This window comes from Lissotriton helveticus, chromosome 5_1, assembly GCF_964261635.1.
Source record: "Lissotriton helveticus chromosome 5_1, aLisHel1.1, whole genome shotgun sequence".
NCBI classification, from domain to species: Eukaryota; Metazoa; Chordata; class Amphibia; order Caudata; family Salamandridae; genus Lissotriton; species Lissotriton helveticus.
The window spans coordinates 16,319,074-16,342,148 of NC_136065.1; the positions used below are offsets into that span (position 1 = coordinate 16,319,074).

Genomic DNA, 23,075 nt, shown 5'->3' on the forward strand with positions numbered 1-23,075 from the left:
AGCCGCTGCTGTTGGCAGAGGACAGGAAAGGACAAAGCTGAACTGTGTTCAGTGCTCACATCTGGTAGAAATCGTAAACGAAAAACAAGGGAACCCTACTCACAGCGGAGCCTGGGTAAGTAAGTATTATAAGAAAAACAATGGCTCCTGTGGAATAGATACTTATTAATATGATCAAGGCTAGGCGAAAATTCGCATGTGTAGACAGGGTTAAGGTGAGATGTCAAATAGAAAAACCAGGCCAAAAACACAGATAAGCGTTTTCCAAAAGAAACTGTATTTAAATTTAAATATACATAGAAAGTAAATATTACACTAAATATCAAAGGTTACTTACAGTTGTGTATTGTGTCCCAAGTGAAATTATGAACCCAAAAAAACCACATAGAATTGGTGTTTGTGACACAGTATGTGACAAGGTTTCAAAATAATGATTTTTTGTATCCCGAAAAGCGACCACTCTCATTTTTCTCAATACATAACATCTATGTAATTATAGAATGTCAGTTTCAGTAGTTCACTTTTCTTAGTTGTCGACGGCATTTCGACCCTAGTATGGATGTAGGGTCTCTTCAGGACCTACAATTTAGTGGGACATCTGGTTGTCGAATTGCTAGAGTATTAGTGTTGTGAGTGAAGAACCATGTGTCGGTGAATATAAAATATGTTTACTCACTAGGAAACCCGGCTGGGTTCCCTGAAGAGCATGTGGGTTTCAGCAATTCATGGGAGCTCAATGGCTGGTTTTTTACTGCTGGGAGTCCTTGTCAAATGCGGCGCAGGTGAGTTAATCGCAGTTGTCAGTTAGATGCGCAATTTCTCTTGTGGAAGATGAAGTGGGACTGCCAGCAAACGGACCGCTTGCGTCGGTACCTTGTGCGCGGATGTGCTCCTTGTGAAAGGGCTAAATACATTCACTCAAAGTGAAGTTTACCGGTGGCTGAAGGAGGCTGTCCCATTGCCCCATGCTGTATGCTGTAGTGGGCGGAAGCAAAGTGTGAGTGACACAAGAATAGACCAATGGATGAAGAGAGGTGTCCGAAAGCCCCTTTATGTAAGTATGTTATGCATGTAATCTTAGTAAAATCAAAAGGTCTTGGCTACTTCCAGACATAAAAGGTTCACCCCTTCATTGACTACTCTTTGCAGGCATCAGTAATTAATGCCAGCGTTTAACCACGCCTTGGCTAATTCAATGTGAAAAGTTCCTAGAATGGGAGAACTGAAAATGTGATAATAAGTGCATGAATTTATAGGATGTATGACGTTACAACGCATGCTTTTACAACGCAAACTTTTACAACGCATAATGCTTTTAGGCGCTGGATAGTGAATAGTTTAATTTACTATTCCAACTCCAGTCCCCGTGGATAGTAGGGAAGGTTATTGGATAGTAAATTAACCTATTCCCTATCCTAGAGCGCCCCCCAGAGCAATGCGTTGTAATAGTTTGCGTTGTAAAAGTTGCGTTGTAATGGTATGTCGTTGTAAAAGTTTCGTTGTAATGGCTGTATACCAATTTATAATTAGCAAGAGGCCATGCATGATGGATAAAAGTGAGTGTTATTGTTTGTAGATATCTAGAATATATTACTGGAGGGTTCATTCAGAGCAAGAGGAGCACTGTGTGATCGAAGAAAGTGCTGAAGATCAAACATTGTCATTGCAGAACCTTGGCTTCTCATTTGGGACCAAATGAGCTTCTCCAGCACTGGGAAGCTTTCCCTCCCCCTTGTGTCCAGAGAACACCACCAACCCTAGTCTCCAGACCCCGTGAGAGCCTGACCCTCCTTCTGTGCTCACCTGTGGCCTGCGGCATGATGTCTCCCAGGGACCTGTCCAGGTATGCCAGGATGGACTGGCACAGCTCAGCCTCGTGGGGGACGGTGGAGAGGTCGAAGGGGTACTGCTCCCACTTCTGGAAGTCAGGCAGGCGGGCCTCCGTCCTCTGCGTCTGGAAGTTGTAGTGGAACATCTCGTCGTCATTGTAGGTGGCGGACAGCAGTGTCCGAGGGGTGCCAGGCTGGCAGGAGAGCATGTATGAAAACACCTGTGAATCGCCTGTAATAGAAAGGGAGGAGTGCTCAGGAGGGCTCTGGAACTACTGGGGTCAGACAGACAACGGGGGCTGACGAGGAGGTAGGGAGACAGACAACGGGAGCTGATGAGGAGGTAGAGAGACCGACAACGGGAGCTGATGAGGAGGTAGGGAGACAGACAACGGGAGCTGATGAGGAGGTAGAGAGACAGACAACGGGAGCTGATGAGGAGGTACAGAGACAGACAACGGGAGCTGATGAGGAGGTAGAGAGACAGACAACGGGAGCGGATGAGGAGGTACAGAGACAGACAACGGGAGCTGATGAGGAGGTAGAGAGACAGACAACGGGAGCGGATGAGGAGGTGGGGAGACAGACAACGGGAGCTGATGAGGAGGTAGGGAGACAGACAACGGGAGCTGATGAGGAGGTAGAGAGACAGACAACGGGAGCTGATGAGGAGGTACAGAGACAGACAACGGGAGCTGATGAGGAGGTAGAGAGACAGACAACGGGAGCTGATGAGGAGGTAGGGAGACAGACAACGGGAGCTGATGAGGAGGTAGAGAGACAGACAACGGGAGCTGATGAGGAGGTACAGAGACAGACAACGGGAGCTGTTGAGGAGGTAGAGAGACAGACAACGGGAGCGGATGAGAAGGTAGAGAGACAGACAACGGGAGCTGATGAGAAGGTAGAGAGACAGACAACGGGAGCTAACGAGGAAGGAGAAAGACAGACAACAGGAGCTGATGAGGAGTTAGGGAGACAGATAACGGGAGCTGATGAGGAGGTGGGGAGACAAACAACGGGAGCTGATGAGGAGGTGGGGAGACAGACAACGGGAGCTGATGAGGAGGTAGAGAGACAGACAGCGGGAGCTGATGAAGAGGTAGAGAGACAGACAATGGGAGCTAACGAGGAGGGAGAAAGACAGACAACGGGAGCTGATGAGGAGGTGGGGAGACAGACAACGGGAGCTGATGAGGAGGTGGGGAGACAGACAACGGGAGCTGATGAGGAGGTAGAGAGACAGACAACGAGAGCTGATGAGGAGGTAGGGAGACAGACAACGGGAGCTGATGTGGAGGTAGAGAGACAGACATCGGGAGCTGAGGAGGAGGTAGGGAGACAGACAACAGGAGCTGATGAGGAAGTAGAGAGACAGACAACGGGAGGTGATGAGGAGGTAGAGAGACAGACAACGGACCTGACGAGGAAGGAGAGAGACAGACAACGGGAGCTGATGAGGAGGTAGGGAGACAGACAACGTGATCTGATGAGAAGGTAGGGAGACAGACAACGAGAGTAGATGAGGAGGTGAAGAGACAGACAATGGGTGATGACGAGGAGGTAGAGAGACAAACAATGGGAGCTGACGAGGAGGTAGAGAGAAAGACACCAGGAGCTGTCGAGGAGGTAGAGAGACAGACAACAGGAGCTGATGAGGAGGTAGGGAGACAGACAACGGGAGCTGATGAGGAGGTAGGGAGACAGACAATGAGAGCTGACGAGGAGGTAGAGAGACAGACAACGGGAGCTGATGAGAAGGTAGAGAGACAGACAACGGGAGCTAACGAGGAGGGAGAAAGACAGACAACGGGAGCTGATGAGGAGTTAGGGAGACAGATAACGGGAGCTGATGAGGAGGTGGGGAGACAAACAACGGGAGCTGATGAGGAGGTAGAGAGACAGACAGCGGGAGCTGATGAAGAGGTAGAGAGACAGACAATGGGAGCTAACGAGGAGGGAGAAAGACAGACAACGGGAGCTGATGAGGAGTTAGGGAGACAGACAACGGGAGCTGATGAGGAGGTGGGGAGACAGACAACGGGAGCTGATGAGGAGGTAGAGAGACAGACAGCGGGAGCTGATGAAGAGGTAGAGAGACAGACAATGGGAGCTAACGAGGAGGGAGAAAGACAGACAACGGGAGCTGATGAGGAGGTGGGGAGACAGACAATGGGAGCTGATGAAGAGGTAGAGAGACAGACAATGGGAGCTAACGAGGAGGGAGAAAGACAGACAACGGGAGCTGATGAGGAGGTGGGGAGACAGACAACGGGAGCTGATGAGGAGGTGGGGAGACAGACAATGGGAGCTGATGAGGAGGTGGGGAGACAGAAAACAAGAGCTGATGAGGAGGTAGGGAGACAGACAATGGGAGCTGATGCCCTCAGGAGCCCACCCACCCCCACAGACCACGCACGGAACCTCGGCATAATCCTTGACTCTGCCCTCACCATGACCCACCAGATCAACTCCATTGGCTCCACTAGTTTCAATTTCCTTTTCATCCTCTGAAAGACCTTCAAATGGATACCCCTTGAATGCAGAAAGACCGTCACCCACGCACTCATAACCAGTAGACTGGACTACGGCAACACCCTCTACGCTGGAATCAACAGAACTCTTCTACACAAGTTCCAAACCATTCAGAACGCTGGAGCCAGACTAGTCCTGGGGACCCCGCAGCATGAACACATGACCCAACACCTACAAAACCTCTGCTTACTCCCCACGGGTGAGTAGCGCGCTTTATCAACCCCTAAATGATTGATTGAGGGAGACAGACAACAAGATTTGATGTGGAGGTAGGGAGACAGACAACGGGAGCTGATGAGCAGGTAGGGAGACAGACAACGGGAGCTGATGAAGAGGTAGGGAGACAGACAAAGAAACCTGATGTGGAGGCAGGGAGACAGACAACGGGAGATGATGAGCAGGTAGGGAGACAGACAACGGGAGCTGATGAAGAGGTAGGGAGACAGACAAAGAAACCTGATGTGGAGGCAGGGAGACAGACAACGGGAGATGATGAGCAGGTATGGAGAGAGAGAACAAGAGCTAACAAGGAGGTAGGGAGAACAAATTTGAGAGTGGGATCTTTTTCAGGACTCCCAGGGCAACCAGGCATTACTGGCCTCAAACAGTAACATGTCCTACAGCTTTACCTTACTATTGGACCCCAAACTAATTACACCCCATTAGCACTCGACTCTCAGGGTAGTGACGTTGAGCAGACCAAGGCTTAATTGTGGAGGCAGTTAACATGTAACAGCACTCAATAATTCATTGTCAGTCCAATGCTTTTACTCAAAAAGAAAAATGGCTTTATTCACAACACATATTTTAAAAATGCAGAGGACAGTAGTAGATACAAACATACAGTAGTACATATTACACACCAGGGAGTTAGTATTATCTGATAACATCAGGTAACATCACAGCACCAGTGCAACTTTACAATCGGTGGCCCTAAGGGCTCCGTCTCCTGTCACCGTCTCCCCCACAGTCGTTTAGTAGTCATGCGAGGATCAGGCTGGAAGCTGAGCCTGTTGAGAGGTTGTCGTTACCGGTTACCCGGTGTCAGTAAGAGTTATTTGTGGGTAGGGGCTCTGCACACGGTACCTTCAGGGCTTGGGTGTTTGGTATCTCCGGTTTTGAACCCAGGTCAGAATCATGATCTTGAGGTTGGGACAGTTGAAGTGTGATCCTTCATCAGCACCAATCAGTGACAGGCACTTTGCCTCCTGGTGTTGAAAGTGCCTGTCGCAGTTACAAACTTCTGAAGTGCCAAGTCATCACAGGCACTTTTCCTTTCGTGATCCTTCTTAGTGCTTCCCGAATATTCCTTGGGTGACTCGATGGGCGCACGTGTGGAGTGTGGAGCCAGTTTCTGTAGGTGCCTGGTGGGACCAGACCTTTGCTCCAATGTGCTTCATGGAAGATGCAGAAGCCCTTACATTTGAACCTGGAGTGACCAGGGAGTCAGTGATGTCCTATAAGGAGATGCCAGTTGTAACCCTGCTTAGGAATTGTTGGACATGGCCGTCTTTAGCATGCCCTTCCCCCACACTTTTGCCTACTTTTGCTGAACCTGTTTTTGTTCACTGTAGTATTCTGCACCCTTTACTCATGCTATCCAGTGGTTTACTCTTCTGCTATCCTTTTAAACATGGTAAAATTGGCTTACACATGATTGACACCTATACATACATGCCAACATTTCAACTTCGATGAGAGGGAGAAACGTGCGTGGCTTCAATGGCCTGAATAATGTCAAACAGGCCATAGGGGTAACTAGGAGAGATTTGTTTACTATCTTCAAGAAATAAATTGTGTTTCATAGAGATAGTCATATACACCTCTGTAAGTAGAATGTAGTAAACTCACTTCCAGAAAGCAGGTCATATCTATTAATGTCATAAATGTAGGACAAGTTAACATAATGTGAAAAAAGATATGAATCCATACACTGCGAAGAAGATATAGTGACAAATGCAAGGGGGGTATTGAAGATGACATCAAATTACAAAGAGGTATTCTTACCCACATAATACACCAGTTGTGTATTTGTAATCTAAGTCAATATTTGTGACTGTCTGGTAGCACAAAAGTACACATTTGTACACCTGGAGGATGAGCTGGTGGTCAAGATGAGGTTGGGAGAGCTAATTAGAGCAGATACTATTGCATGTACAGTGCAGTAGTATTTTCACATTCCACATTTAAGAAACTCTGGTGGCGCAAGAAATTCAATTCATCTTTATAAGGACAAAACAGAAACTATTTTTTGACAATAACTTTTAATTAAGGTTTCAGAAATACATATATTTAAGCAACAATGTGTTTCATGCTCTTATAGAACTGCACAGATGGATGTTCATCAGTGTATCACATCGCCGGGACGACATCTTACGTGATATACAGTTCCATAGACAGAAAGTATTTTGATAGAGTTCTTACAGCCTGATTCATCAAGCCGAAATCGGCTCGCAAAGGGCCAGATTCTGAGAATCTGGCCCTTTGCGAGCGCTATTTTTGCATTTGGGATTCATCATCCCAAATGCAAAAATCGGTAATAGCGATTTCGCTATTTTGCGAGGAATTACATTTAAGGAATCTCTATTTGAGATTCCTTAAATGCAATTCATCATCCATTTAAAAATTGAGAATTCGCAATTTCGGCCCGCTATTTACCGCGAGGTCAAACCTCGTGGTAAATAGCGAAAACTTAGAAAAATGCTTTTAAAAGCATTTTTCTGAGTTGCATGTTGCACACACATGTCCAAAGGACATGTGTGTGCGCAACACCTGTTTCAATTTGCATTTAAGGAGTGCTACAGGGTGTCCTTTGGACACCCCTAGCACCCTTTAAATCGCTATCTTATTTGCGATTAGCTAATTGCTAATCGCAAATAAGGAATGTGTAGGAATCGCATTTCTTCATGCAATTTCTACATGAATCCCGTTTTGCAAGTCCTTAATAGCGATTCCTTATGAATCGCTATTAGGGGCTCGCAAAACGGGAGATTGATGAATCAGGCTGTTAGTCCTTCGAGTGAGGGCTGTGTGTGTGCCTTTTTTTGCCGCCTACAAGAGAGGTTTTGGTGGCTGTCAGTGATACCAGGCAGCTTTTTGCGACTTGAACACATTCATATTTGAAGCTTGGATTCCAGATAAGGTGTTTCTTGTTCCTGTTAGTTTGGAGTAAACAGAGTTTGGTGCATGCCCCTTTCAGATGTCCTTCCCTAGGCAGTGCATTGAATCTGAACACATCTTTCTAACTATTTTAAAACATGAGCATTGTTATGTGTCAATAACAAAAGAAACTTGACAAATTTGCAAGGCTTAGAAATAAAGGCAGATTAGTAACACATTTTTTTAATTTAGATAGACTGTCCCAAACCTCATCAATACTTTCAGTGTTTGATATATTATTGCCTGACATGCATTGATATTGATGAAATTATTGATGAAGTCTTTCTGACTCTATGACTCAATCGTATCTGGAAATCAAGATGGTAGAATTTCAATTTGTTCCAAGGTAGCGTGAAGTCTGGTGTCAGGGTTCAAGAATGTGAGGGTGTCGTCCTTTAATGCAGGCATTGCCCTTATCGTGTATTTTGCAGTATTTATGTGAAAATACTTTCCTTCATTTAGAAATTTGTTGCACTCCGATGAGCCCAGAAGATCCACTTTCCTGGCCACCTGTTTGGTCATTAGGCCAATATAAAGTTCATGTAGTGGCAAATGATTGTATGGATTTTCAACATCAATGTGCAGCAAATTTGCCATTGTAGCCATAACTTGAGGTTTTTTAAAGTTCCCCATCAAACTGTGGAAAAGATGCATTGCTGAAGAGGGGAAAACGTGCATCACTGTGGCCTCACGTTGATGTAATATATTGTAATAATCAAAACTTAGAAGCACACCCTGAACATACATGAAATAAAGTTTTGTCACTGGGACTTTGAAAAACTTTACAAATCGCTGTTCTCAATCACCAGATCTTCCCTTTTTCTTGTTTCCTTCAACTGCCTCATCAAAGTTTGAAAGAAAGTAGGTTTTCAGTAATTCCAACTGCTTTAGCGTTCTCTCTGCAGACTTTCCCAAACGTAGCCACCTTGGAACATTTGTGCTTCATATTTTTTTCAAAGTGATAATATTTGTCTAGGACCTTGACACAAACTTCGGCAGGCAGCTTTTGAAGCCTTTTTGTGCACTCAAATGACATATATGCCATGGACGATGAGGTTCTGTGATTTTCGACTTCGCTTCGTAGTCAGCCGCCATTTTGTAACAGCCGCCATTTTGTGTTGCCCTCACTCAGGCGACACGGCGAACATGATGTTTTTGCCTTTTCAGCTGTTCGCCTCTCCTGTTAAAGAGTAACCCTTTGTCCTTGTTTAAGAAACCGATGTGAGGAACTGGCCGAGTTAGTTAATCCATGTCTAGACTGATTGATCCTTGTCTTAGTTGGCTGTGTGGGTCTCACCATTCTTCCTTTATCTTATCTTGTTTAACTAGCCTTCACTATTCTTTCTGTGTGTTCTCTTGTTACACAACTGTCCTTTGAGGCTCGCAAATACGTCATGCCACCTGCAAATTGAATTACAGGCACTAGCATTGATTAACTTGAGGGAAGGGGAGAACACGGGGTCTGAAAGAAGGGCGTATACAAGATACCCGATAGCTTGTTTTTGAACTTTTCCCATTTGTCAGTTCTGTATGTTTTGGGAGTGAGTATTGTAAATGTGTATAGTATAAAAGACTGTTCGTCACGGAATGAAGTGTCAGTCTCCTAAGAATATACTTCTGTACTTCTTGGATAACTGTGCTTAGCTGCAGCTAATAAACCTGATTTTCTACGCCTAACACAGTGTTGAGTATCTCTGTCTGATAAGGCAGGTGAACCCGGAGATATCAGGCGTGCCCTGCGCCGCCAGGCCCATAAGGCCCGGTTCTCCAATTGGCGTCCCAACGTGGGGCGACTTCAGTGGTAGTGGTTCAGCCTGAAGATCGTGAGGAGCCTTGCAAGAAAATTCTGGAGGATTCGCGAACCACGTCAAGCGACCTCTGTATGTTGAAGTGGACCGAAGGTCTTTTTCAGCACGGCTACTCCTTTCCGACGGCTGCAGACGACTGCTGCCCTGACTGTCGCCCTGCCTTGGCCCCTGGTGATGATTGGTATCGCGAAACGTTAGACGAACACCTGTTGGCGTGAGAAAATACTTAGTTAAGTATATGTGGGTAGCTCCCACTCTTTTTGGTTTTGTTTTTATTCGACAAATGCATTAGTCGAAGCCGAGGGGTAAGTACGTTTGTGCTGTAATAATTGTCTTAAACCCCTTGAAGTTTGAGATTAGTCCAGTTCATTACGAAATGCCTGGACTTTAGGAAATTTTGTTGTTTTAGTTGTAACAGGGATTCCCAGCTCGAGGACTCTTGTCCAATTCCTCCGGTTGGAACTCCCACTTATGAGCTCTATTTCAAACACGGTCTTGGTCCTATTATTTTTAATGACACATGGATTCGATATACAAAGAAAGATGGTGTTCTGCAGTGGCCACAAAATGGTAGCTTTGAGCCTGACATATTAGACAATTTAGAAGCAATTTTGTTTAAAAGAAAAGCCCGGCCGGCAATGTTTGACTCTTTCCGCCTCTGGCATAAGGAAGCCAAACAGAAAGAAATTAAACAAGCGAAAAAAGATAAGAAAGCACAGGATATGACGATCCTACAGGCTGCTCAACAGTTTAAAAATAATGAAGTTGATCAAATGATTGACGTTTCGGAACGGCAGCACCGCATGGCAATAGATAGATGTTATCCAGTGTTGCCTCCTCCCACACAAAGTAAAGATCTTGATGAAGATCCTTTAATGTCTCATCTGTGGCGATTACCTCCACCTTATGTATTAGGTGCTAATGCACCTCCATTACAACCTATTGTTCAGCAACCTATGGTCCAACCAGTTATTCCAGTTCCTCCGCAATTGCCTCTTCAAGTAATTCAGCCCCCGCTTCCTTTGCCATCGACTTCTGTACCTCAGTCTCCTTCACCGCCAGTTTCTTTTACTACTGATAGTTCTTCCCCTGCTGTGCTTAACACGATGTCTCCAGTTTTACTGTCTGATTCTCCTACAGCTCGTCAACAATTAGTTGATACCGTTTCCGGTCTTCTGTTGCCATTCTTTGGGTCTCTTAATTGGACTCCTGCTTCGTCCCGAAGACAATCCCGTAGTCAAATTCCGGATACTGACGAACGAATTAGGTTAGACTCTCTCGCCCGCAACTGGATCATGAGTGGTCCACTGTATAATGTTAACGATATCTTGGATACTTTCCTTCAGTGGAATGCGCCTACGCAGAGATATGTTTTTAATGTTATGTGTAATACCCTGATTAAAGGATGGGGTAATATGGGTTTGGATTTACCTCCTCAGGGTTTATCTGATATACAGGCTACCTTCGATAAGGGTCTTATTGTGGGTTCCGATGTCGAGGATGCTGTTCGAACACTTATCACTTTTAGGTCTTCCTTTTTCTCTCAAGCTTCTCTTGAACCAGACCCTGCGGTAAGGCATTAAGTGAAACATTATCCTATGCGAGAAGTACCTCCAGTATGGAAGGAAGCGGATCCGAATGTTGTTCCGCCTGTCCCTGCTCATTTCCAGTGTATATGGGTACATGTCCCTTGGAAAAGATCTGAAGTTCTAGCGCTTAAACAGTCTCTACCAGACCCTCGTAAGAATCCTGCTGGGTATTACAAAGAGTTGTCCCAGACTGTTGATGCGTGCGTTATGAATTTGGCAACTATTGATTTACTGATGGGTAACGTAGTCCCTCAAGCATTATGGGCTCGGATTCATAAGGAAGATCACGATCAAGCTTTGGGTGGTACTTGGGTTGCTTTAGCTGCCGCAGATGCGCTACAAGTAGGTGGTGCTAAACCCGATGCTTTGATCACTGAATTGCCTGGTAGAATAATAGCTCTAATGAAAACAATGATGCCTGCCCTTCGAGTCAATTGGGATAAGTTAGCTGCGTGTAAACAGAAGAAAGACGAGAGCGTCTCTGATTTCTTTACTCGTTTCGAGGAAACATTCATCGACCATAGTGGTCAAGATATGAGTACGGAGGGTGGACAGCGATTATTTGTGGATAAATTTGTGTTTAATTTACTTCCCGAGTTATCGCATAAATTGAAAGATTCCAAGAGTTCTTGGGCCATTTCTTCGGCTGCCCAGATATTAGCTACTGCTCAGTATTACGAGAACAAGGATACGGAAGAAAAGGATAAAGCAGAGAAAAAGACTAAAGAATTGAAAACGAAGGTTCTTTTGCAACAAGCTTATCCCCCTCGTTCTGCTCAGAATCAATCGCAACAGCCTCCACAGTTTCAGAGATTTTTACAGAAACGTACATTGTTAGGCTTTGTTGGGTCCTAATCAATGTGCCTATTGTAAAGAGGAAGATCATTTCAAGAATAGTTGTCAGGTTTTATTGCAACGTAATGGTGGACTATCAGGGCCACGAGGTCGTGGTGGTTTTCAGTCAGCACCCAGGGGTAGAGGACGAGGTGTGCCGTCTCAAGGACAGCCTTCCTTACCCCCACAGAATACTATGAATTATTTTGATCAGCAGAATTCTCAGTCTGCACAGTATTACAATGACGATTATTTTATTGAGAACGACAATTCTGACTTTTCCACTAGCTAGGACAGCCGTAGACAAAGCAAGGGAGTGGTTTCAGTTCCAGTGGATCAGGATGGGCCTTATGTTAACGTTGTTGCATTGGGTGTTTCAGAGCCGTTTCTTTTGGATAGTGGTGCAATGAGAAGTTCTATTATTCACTCCAAACTCCCTGGGGCACCTTTGTCTGGCTTAACGAATGTTTCTGTAGGATTCTCTGGCGCCCCAGTTAGTAACCCAGTTTCATGTCCCTTACCCGTTTCTATTGGTCCTTACGACTTGGAAGCCCCGCTCATTTTAACGACTGGTTGTGGTGAGAATTTGTTGGGCTTGGATTTATTGAAACGTTTACATGTAACGTTGTATTGTTCCCCCTCTGGTGTACATCTTACGTTGGGAGATAAATTGATTTCTCCTATGTATCTGTCTAAAGATCAACTACCACTTGAATTGCGTTCACTTCCTGCTACGCTTTGGGCCACGGGTCCGAATTATGTTGGTTTGCTCAGAATACCACCTTACGTGATTACTGTCAAGCCAGATGTTCAGTTGCCACGTATTCCTCAATACAAGATTTCTAGTGATGGTGAAAGAGCTCTGTTGGCTATTGTGCATGATTTAGTTCAGAAAGGTGTCATTGAAGAAACGAGAGGCAACGTTTGCAACAGTCCTGTTTTGCCTGTTCTTAAACGTACTGATCCTTCTAAGCCACCTGTGTATCGTTTTGTGATTGATCTTCGAGAGGTCAACAAAATTGTTGTCCCTCAGTTTCCTGTTGTCCCAGATATTACTGCTTTGCTCACAATGGTACCTGCTTCTGCTGCTTGGTTCTCAGTTATCGATCTTAAGAATGCTTTCTTTAGTGTTCCTATTGCTGAGGAAAGTAGAGATCTCTTTGGTTTCTCTCTCAGAGGCCGAAGCTTTAGATTTAAACGTGCACCTCAAGGCTACGGTGAGAGTCCCTCCATTTATAGTCAAACTTTGAAATCGCAATTGGATTTTTTCTCTTTGCCTTCCGGTGCTACTTTAATCCAGTATGTGGATGATTTATTGGTGGCTGCTGATTCGGAAGATGTCTGTAAAGATGCGACTATTTTGCTTTTGCGCCATTTGTCTGATTTACATCATGAGGCGTCTCCCTCTAAGTTACACTATTGCCGCCAAGAGGTTACCTATTTAGATCATTTCTTGTCGAAGGAGGGAAGGCGATTGACTCCAGAACGTATTCATGCAATTTCACGAATGTCTGTACCATCCACGCAAAAGGAAGTGCGTGCCTTTTTGGGTATTACCTCCTATTGCAGACAGTGGATCCCAAATGTTTCTCTACTAGCTAAACCTTTGTTGGCACTTACTTTGAAAGACACACTCCAACCTCTTCCTTGGACTGACGAATGTCAGAAGAGTTTTTATGACTTACGTACTGCTTTGTGTTCTGCTCCTGTGTTGGGCACTCCAGACTATAGTAAGCCTTTTACACTCTACGTGCATGAACGAGAAGGTTGTGCATTGTCTGTTTTAACACAACAATTTGGAGACAAACAAAGGCCATGGGCCTATTTTTCAGCTACTTTGGATCCAGTAGCCAAGGCATTGCCTAGTTGTCTCAGAGCAACAGCAGCAGCGGCGATCTCTATTCGTCAATCTGCTGGATTGGTATTAGATCACACTCTTGTTGTTATGGTACCACATGCAGTAGATACTCTTTTGAATAGAACGAAAAGGCAACATCTGATGAGTGCTCGTTTGTCTGGGTATGAGTTGACACTTTTAGCAAGCCACATACACATCAAACGATGCAATGTTTTGAATCCAGCAACATTGTTACCTACTCCAGATGAAGAGAATACACAAAATCAGCATGATTGTTTTCTCCGAACAGAGGAGGAAACTAAAGGCAGAATAGATCTAAAAGATACACCACTTGTGGACCCGGATGGGATCCTATGGGTAGATGGTCCGTGTTCTAAGCTTCCTAATGGTGATACGACTGCAGCCTATGCTGTTACCACTTTGCATACAGTAGTAGAAACTGCACGTATTACACACAATTCAGCACAAGCAGCTGAATTGATTGCGCTGACAAGAGCATGTGTGTTAGCGAAGGGAAAGAGAGTGACTGTTTACACCGATAGCCAATACGCGTTTGGCGTGGCTCATAGTTTTGGTCGCTTGTGGCAGGAAAGAGGATTCTTTAATTCCCATGGGACTAAAATACAGCATGGTCAATTGGTTACTGTCCTTCTTGAATCACTCACTTTGCCTACCCGAATAGGGATTGTAAAGTGCAGTGCGCATAAAAGGATCACTGATGATGTAGGTCGTGGGAATGCATTCGCAGACGAAGTAGCGAAGGAAACAGCGAGAAATGTTAAGAGCCATATGTATGTTGCAGGCCCTGCAAATTGGGTTAGAGAAGGAGGTATGTGTGAAGACACACTGGAAAGTGTGAAAATGATTCAAGCAGAAGCGACTGAGAAGGAATTGAGCAAGTGGAGGGAAAGTATGGGAATGTTGGATGAGACAGGATGTTGGACAGAATTGTCGGAGCATCAACGATGGTTGTTACCAGATGCCTATGTACTACCTGTAGTTACTATGGCACATGGTCCAGCTCATATCAGTGTGAAAGGAATATGTAAGCTTCTGGCTCTAGTATGGCAGAATGAAGGTATTCCTAAATGTGCGGAAAATGTAGTGAAGCATTGCATTGTATTGTTTGTTTGATGCATAATCCAGAAAAGGGAACCCCAACTCCGGCAGGTCATTTTTCTCCCCCTACGTATCCTTTTGAGGTTTTACAAATAGATTACATCCATATGGAACGTTCCAACAAACTTAAGTATGTCCTTGTGGTGGTCTGTGCCTTTTCCAGATGGATAGAGGCTTACCCCTTAAAGGATAATACTTCCTTGTCCACTGCCAAAGTCCTTTTGAAAGAATTCTTCCCAAGGTTTGGTTTGCCGCGCATTGTCTGGAGTGACAATGGAAGTGATTTTGTGGGTCAAATTATGCAGAAGGTGTGTGCGGGTCTTGGCATTAGACAGAAATTCCACGCAGCAAACCATCCTCAGTCAGCGGGTTTGGTAGAGTGCTATAATGGCACTCTCAAGCTCAAATTAGCGAAGATTCAGGCCAGCACAGGCCTCGCTTGGCCTGACGCTTTACCTTTGGCACTTCTCTCTACGAGAACAACTGTGCATTCTCGTTTAGGACTTAGTCCTTATGAGGTCGTTTTTGGACGCCCAGCAAATGTTTGGGGAGTCCCTCGACCAAAGAAATATTCTGACATTCCATATCCATTGTTGGTTGACTACTTGCATGACCTCACCACTAAATTACGTGTTATTCATCAACAACGCTTTGCCGAAAGGCCTCCGCAGATCCAGGTCACTTCATTCGACCTGGTGACTTTATATGCGTCAAGAACTTCCAAAGGAAGAAGAATCTGGAACCTCGTTGGGGGCCGCCGCGACAAGTACTTTTGACAACACCTACAGCTGTGAAAGTCGCTGGGAAGAAAAACTGGGTCCACGGCGTGCACTGTAAGAGTTTACCTTATGATCAGTGGGTTCAAGAAGGCATTGGCGATAACGAATGTGAGAAAGTACCCCGATTTGTACCTTTTAGTAGTGCACGCCTGGACTGGACAAACTCTGAAAAAGAAGATGATGATGTGCTACAAGAAGCTGTACCACCACATCTAAGACTGGACACGACTAACCCAGAGACTCTGTTTAAGGACCAAACGGTACCTGGCAAGACCCGGTACAACCTAAGACCTAGGTTGTCTAAAGACAATTGAACACTAATTGAACATTTTTTTTCTCCTTTTTCCTTTGATTACCTTTCTTTTAAAAGACATTTCCCTTCCACTATCCATCAAGTTGCAGGGTCACGGTAGGAGTCTTAGGCTGTGACCTGAATAGTGACTAGGTCAACAGGACTTGCAGTGTCATAGGACGGCTAATAATCACACCTAAGTGATCTAGGACGATTATCGTGAGCAACGCCTTTAAAGAAGTGGATACTAAGATGGAAGGAAATGATGTTATGATTGTGAAAAGAAACAAATACAAGAAATTGCTATTTAGTCGATGTGGCGTAGCACTATGTATTCTAGTGTGTTTATGTATTTTATTAGCTTTTGTGGGTTGGATTGTCCACACTATGCAGCAAGCACCTGCTCCGACTTCTGTTTCTCTGCTCTCTTCTTCTACTGACTCCCCGCATAAGTTCTACACACACCCAGACCATGAACAAGTTAGGAGACCAGAATATTTCAACAATTCTTTTGTCCAGTTGTTACATCAGCATCAACTGGTAGTTAACACTACTGATTGTTGGGTTTGTGGGCTTTTGCCCCATAACGCTGAGAAAGGGATGCCATATTTAATTCTCCCGTTTTCATATGAAGGTTCTGCTTGGGCTTATTTGGCTATGTTTTCCAATGCATATCAGAACCAACTCCGATATCCTCCTGGTGATATCTATACTGGTGGATCAGACTATAGTCATAGTCCTTTGATTAAAGGAATAATGACTATGGCTAAAATTGCAGACATTAGTAAGATTCCCGTGGATGAGAAACGAGCATATGATGGTTGGAATGTGACTCGCTACATTACTAGCCTCACTGACAGGGCTAAAGAAAGAAGATCCTTACCAATTTGGACAGTACGCATGAAGGCACCCTGTGTTTGCAAATAACTGGTCAGAATAATAAGAATAAACAGGAAAAGAGTGTTTGTTCCCATACCTATGTCTATTCCCCCTTGATTTCTTCTCCGTTAGTCCCATCTCAAGGTACATATTTTATCTGTCATGATAGGGCCTATACATGGCTTCCTGCCTATTTTTCAGGAACATGCTATATAGCTTTCCTACTTCCCCCTACATACACTGCTCCTTCAGGACACCACAGGAAAAGATATGGTAGAGGGGTTATTGATTCTGGAGACACAGCTGGACAAGAGGGAGGAGACTTCATTAAAGGGTTTTTTCCCTTTTGGGGCCCAATGGTCAATAGCAGAAACATTAGACAGTGGTCCGTGTTGTCGAGGCTACGATAAATGTAACTTACGGAGCCTTAGGTAATTTGACGGCTGAACTTCAGGCGGATCATCTTATGACTTTACAAAACAGAATGGTGTTAGACATTGTCCTTGCTGATAGAGGAGGAGTTTGTAAATTGATAGGGTCTAGTTGCTGCATTTACATTCCTGATAATGCCCCTACAGTATACCAAGCTATTTCTAAGCTACATGTAATTTACGAGTCTATTCATCAGGACTCAGGAGATTGGTCTGTGATGGGATGGTTTTGGGGACTACTGTCCACATGGGGATGGAAAGTGTTAACTTTCCTTGGAATGACTTTAGCCATCATTTTCTCTTGTTGTCTCTGTTTGCAATGTGGCCCCGCTATCTGTGGTCTTTGTGCCACCTTGTGTGTTCCAAAGCCTGTGTCACAGCAAACAGAAAACATTAAGATGATGTTGCAGCAACAGCTCAATGACCTCATCACCATTGACATTGACTCAGATTAGCGTGAGTCCTTTGTGTTTTGCCTGAGTAATGGCAAAAGGAGGGTCTGAGGTTCCGTGATTTTCGACTTCGCTTCGTAGTCAGCCGCCATTTTGTAACAGCTGCCATTTTGTGTTGCCCTCGCTCAGGCGACACGGGAACATGATGTTTTTGCCTTTTCAGCTGTTCGCCTCTCCTGTTAAAGAGTAACCCTTTGTCCTTGTTTAGGAAACCGATGTCAGGAACTGGCCGAGTTAGTTAATCCATGTCTAGACTGATTGATCCTTGTCTTAATTGGCAGTGTGGGTCTCACCATTCTTCCTTTATCTTATCTTGTTTAACTGGCCTTCACTATTCTTTCTGTGTGTTCTCTTGTTACACGACTGTCCTTTGAGGCTCGCAAATACGTCCTGCCACCTGCAAATTGAATTACATGCACTAGCATTGATTAACTTGAGGGAAGGGGAGAACACGGGGTCTGAAAGAAGGGCGTATACAAGATACCCGATAGCTTGTTTTCGAACTGTTCCCATTTGTCAGTTCTGTATGTTTTGGGAGTGAGTATTGTAAATGTGTATAGTATAAAAGACTGTTCGCCACGGAATGAAGTGGCAGTCTCCTAAGAATATACTTCTGTACTTCTTGGATAACTGTGCTTAGCTGCAGCTAATAAACCTGATTTTCTACGCCTAACAGAGTGTCGAGTGTCTCTGTCTGATAAGGCAGGTGAACCCAGAGATATCAGGCGTGCCCTGCGCCGCTAGGCCCATAAGGCCCGGTTCTCCAATGACCAGAATCATATACCTTTTGTTTCTCATCCTTTTGTTCACTCCTGAGTTTGCTGAGTAAACTGTTCAGCTTACCATTTGTGCAATTAGTGCTATCAGAGGAATATGTTGCATCGTTTTTACAACTACGTTTTTTTCCTCTGATAACTTGGTTAAGCAAGCTCTGGGCTTCTCCAGCAACAACAGAAGGCATATCAAGTCCTCGGAGACCACACTGCGCCACACACTGACCTTACACAGCATCCGCTCTTGCTGAGTCAGGTATTTTCATCCCAATAGTCATGTCACGAAATCGGGCTTACACAACTGTTTATTGCTTACACAGGCTGGGTGTGACGCAGGTTTATCATATCTGATCATTCGCTAGTACTGTGACATGTCTGCTTTCGTAATGTGGAAGAGTCCAAATCATGCATGTTGTTGAACTGTTCCGTGAATGATGTCATGTACTCCTCACTTATTATGCATCCGCTCCTCATTTCACGTTGTTCATTATCCACAGGCATGCTGTTTTTGATTTGTCAGTCAGTCAGTCAGTCAGTCAGTCAGCCAAAAATACTTTATTTCGGTTATACAGCCATAAAAGCACAATACATGTTACAATCCATAAAATAAAACATTACACATGTAAGGCAGTCGAAAGTAGTATTCAAGACATCAGTTCACTTAATAAAGAAGGTAATATATTACATCTTTAGCATAATATTTACTATCACTACTTATCTGCCCGACCCCTGAGAAATTGGCATACAGGACTGTCGGCAAACTGTATGTTAACAATACACGAAACGTCAAAATGTTAATAACAAGCAAAAAATAGAAGACATATCAAGCAATGAGGTAACTACGTGCCCCATATTTGGATCTTCACGGCGCACAAAAATAAGATGATTTTCGTCATTTCTTCCATCAGTTGCTAGGCCAAACCACGCTTTCTTCTCCAGATCCTTTTTTACCTCATCAATACTGCACGGGGCAGCCGCTCCATTAATAATGTGACTGTCTCTGGTCCTTGTAGAGAATTCTGCAGCTATTTTTGAATCAGGAAACATTCATCTGAAAAGCGAGCCAGCCAGCTCAGCGACTGCCAGGGGTATGTTATGTTCCATCAGGAAGCCAGGAAACAAAACTTCAGCTTTTATTATCGTGTCATCAATATCCTCCGCGGCCCGGCCTCCACCCCACTCTATCATTTTTCTAGAATGTGTCTGACAGTTCATTATGTTTGTGTTTTGGTGGACTGACATGCTTTAATATATCATTCCCGCCACAATGGGTAATGCTGGAATGTGATGCACAAATTTGACAAAATGCACTGCCTGGCCCATTTCTAAATTTCCAATTGAATGGAAATTCATTTTGCCATTTGTCTCTGAAAGTACAAACATACTTCACCCCTTGGAGGTGTGTTATATGATTACTTCCAGCTGCTGCCCAAACCCTATTCCTGTATTATCCAATCAAGGAAGTGGAGTAAAAATGCCTGACCTGAACAGGGGCTCGTGATCTCACTTATATCAAAGTAGCGGCTCGTTGCAGCTGCAGGCGTGTACTAGTCGTAGTCGGGTAAGAATGTACATGTTCACCCTACATTAAATCAATACCAATACAAGGTTACCCTCTATATCAAATATTGCATATCAATGTGAGCGATGTAAAGGGACAGGACAACGATCCGCAGTATAATCTTGTCTGAAAGCCCTGCCGATGCCGGAACTGTGTGTAACGTGCAACTTACGTGTGTTATCAGTCTGGCTGCACTGCAAGTCCCAGCACTGAATAAATACAACAAATTACTTTGTATTTCATGTAGAACATTTACCACAGAATAAGTATAATTTATTAAAATGTGTACTTTAATATCCAGAGAAGTGATAAAGTACAAGGGGCAAATTTCTCAACACTTTGCACCAGGGTTACATCACAAAAGAGATAAAACCAGCACATAGTGTCGATTTTGGGATTGACTTTCCAATGCTAACATGTTTTGCACTGGAAAGTGGCTCTATAGTAATGCAAAGTAGTGCTATGCTTTACTTTGCCTCAAGGGGGCGGCGTAACAAGGGTGGTATGTAGGGAGTCCCATGAAACCACCTATGGTTTGTGACTCAAACCCCCATCTGCTAAAAAAGGTAGACAGAGATTTGCATCAAAAAGTTTGGTTCCTCAAGAAAAGTATGAGGAAATTATTCTTGTTTAAAACCTTTTCTGAGTATGCATGTGTGCTGTAATGTCAGGAAAAAGGGCTCAAACCAGATCTCCAGGTCCTGGGGTGTAAGACGTTAATGGTTCCCCATCATATATATAAATAGTAGGAGGACTTGTAAAAGATGTGCCAAGATGAGATCGGTATACAAGTATAAGAGTTGTGTTAGCACACCTAAATTATGTGTGAATAATCATATAGTGATGAGATCATAGCAGCTCATAGCGACTATGGCTTCTTCCAGCTTTGATCGAGTAACCCAAACTCTCTGTTCTGCTCGGTTCTCAGCCTACACCCGGTACAGGCACGATGCATTTCATCAGCAGACTGAGGCACACAAAAAATGCAGCCGGGAAGGATGGGCAAAGCAAAGCCAAAGGGGATGATGGACGGAGTGTTGAATATTGCAAACACTCACCGCCAGTCACAGATCTGGATTTAATCCATCATCATTCTTTAGCTCATTCCGCCACCCTAGTTCAGACCCAGCCATATGCAAATCAGTCTGACCCTGTGCATCATGGGAACAGTCCAGCCCGAACTGCTAAGCCATGTCTTCCCTGGACCAGAAACAAGCATCCTGGGACCGGTTTCTGGCTAATCAGCCGTCATCAGCCAGGCTAGCTTGAATCCAGTGGCAAAGTGAGCAAGGGAACCACGTCTGGCATACCCTGCCAACTTAGGGTGAACAAAGCAAAACCAAAGGGGACGATGGACCGAGTCTTGAACATTGCAAGCACTCACCCCCAGTCAACTGATCTGGGTTGAATCCATCATCATTCTTTAGCTCACTCCGCCACCCCAGTTCAGACATGGCCATATGCAAAGGGAAGGATGGGCAAGCAAGAGGGCTACTATCATAGCGGCTACGGCCACTTTCAGCCTCGAGTGAATAAAGCAAACTCCCTGATCTGTTCTTTTCTCCATGCATCACCTGGTCCTGGCCAAGTGTCATTCAAGGCCAGAATGCTGCAAAGAACATACAGTGGGTGAGCCGACCTCCAAGGACAGTGCATCTGGGACTCAAGCAACTGGTGTCCACCCCCACCCATCTCGCCGGACACACACTCGACGCAGTCTTCTCGTCCAGCACAGACATCGACTTCAGCCACGCCACTGAGCTTCAATGGACGGACCACAGCTGCATCCACTTCACCTTCAAGAGAACGACGACTCACCACCACCAGCAACAGGCGGCCCGCAGAAGCTGGAACAAGATCACAGCACACCAGCTCGCCACCTCCCTGGGCCAGCACCCTCCTGCCAGCTCAGCGAACCCCAGCCAGGCCGCCGACAACCTCACGACGTGGATCAGCAACTGCGCGGACGAACTCGCCCCACTGAGGACCCCGCCTAGCAGACCCGGCAGCAAGAAGGCCCCATGGTTCACCGATGAACTCAAGAGCTCCAAGAAGAACTGCCGAGCCCTCGAGAAAGTCTGGAGAAGGGAACCGACACCGGACAACAGGACCTCCTTCAAAATTGCCACCCGGAAACACCACCAGCTGATCCGCGCCGCCAAGAAAACAGCATTCAAGGACCGGTTGGACAACAACGCACACAACTGCAAGGAACTCTTCAACATCGTGAAAGAGCTTTCCAACCCCAGCGCAGGAAACAACGACATCACCCCATCGCAAGACCTCTGCAACTCCCTCGCTTCATACTTCCACAACAAGATCGCGGACATACACAACAGCTTCAACAACCAACCAACGCACACCATGACCGAACAACCACCCCCCACCACCACCCTCCACGCCTGGACCCCGATCAGCACCGAAGACACCATCCGCACGATGAACTCCATCCACTCCGGTTCACCGACCGACCCCTGCCCTCACCACGTCTTCAACAAGGCCGACGCAGTCATCGCACCCCACCTGCGAGACATCATCAACACATCCTTCGACACCACCATCTTCCCGGAGAGCTGGAAACACGCCGAACTCAGCGCTCTACTCAAGAAACCAACAGCGGACCCCACCGACCTCAAGAATTACCGCCCCCATCTCGCTCCTCCCGTTTCCAGCCAAAGTCATCGAGAAGACCGTCAACAAACAGATGGCCGCCTTCCTCGAGACGAACGGATCCCTCGACCCCTCACAGTCCGGCTTCCGAGCCAACCACAGCACCGAGACCACCCTCATCGCCGCCACCGATGACATCCGAGCCCTGATGGACAATGGAGAAACAGCGGCCCTCATCCTCCTAGACCTCTCCGCGGCATTCGACACGGTCTGCCACCGCACCCTAGTACGGCGCCTCAGCAACATCGGAATCCAGGACAAGGCGCTGGAATGGATCATCTCCTTCCTCGACGGAAGAACACAGAGAGTCCGCCTACCACCGTACAAGTCAGAGGCCTCCGACGTCATCTGCGGCGTCCCCCAAGGATCATCTCTGAGCCCCACCCTCTTCAACGTCTACATGAGCCCCCTCGCGGCCATCGTACGCAAACACAACCTCAGCATAATCTCCTACGCCGATGACACCCAGCTGATCCTCTCCCTGACCCACGACCCCGCCGCCGCCAG

The 23,075-nt window shown here is 45.6% G+C and overlaps 1 protein-coding gene across 2 annotated transcripts in view; it reads right to left on the reverse strand.

The window, feature by feature from the left end:
- The window catches only part of LOC144754064 (HLA class II histocompatibility antigen, DM alpha chain), a 66,137-nt gene that overhangs the window by 32,258 nt on the left and 10,804 nt on the right, over positions 1-23,075 (reverse strand). For both annotated transcript variants that reach the window (XR_013594643.1, XM_078641582.1), the window contains exon 2: positions 1,804-2,061. Coding sequence is in view for 1 of the 2 variants with exons in the window: in XM_078641582.1 (XP_078497708.1) it covers positions 1,804-2,061 (258 nt within the window). In the remaining variant the exon portion in view is untranslated. The remainder of the gene's footprint in view (positions 1-1,803; positions 2,062-23,075) is intronic.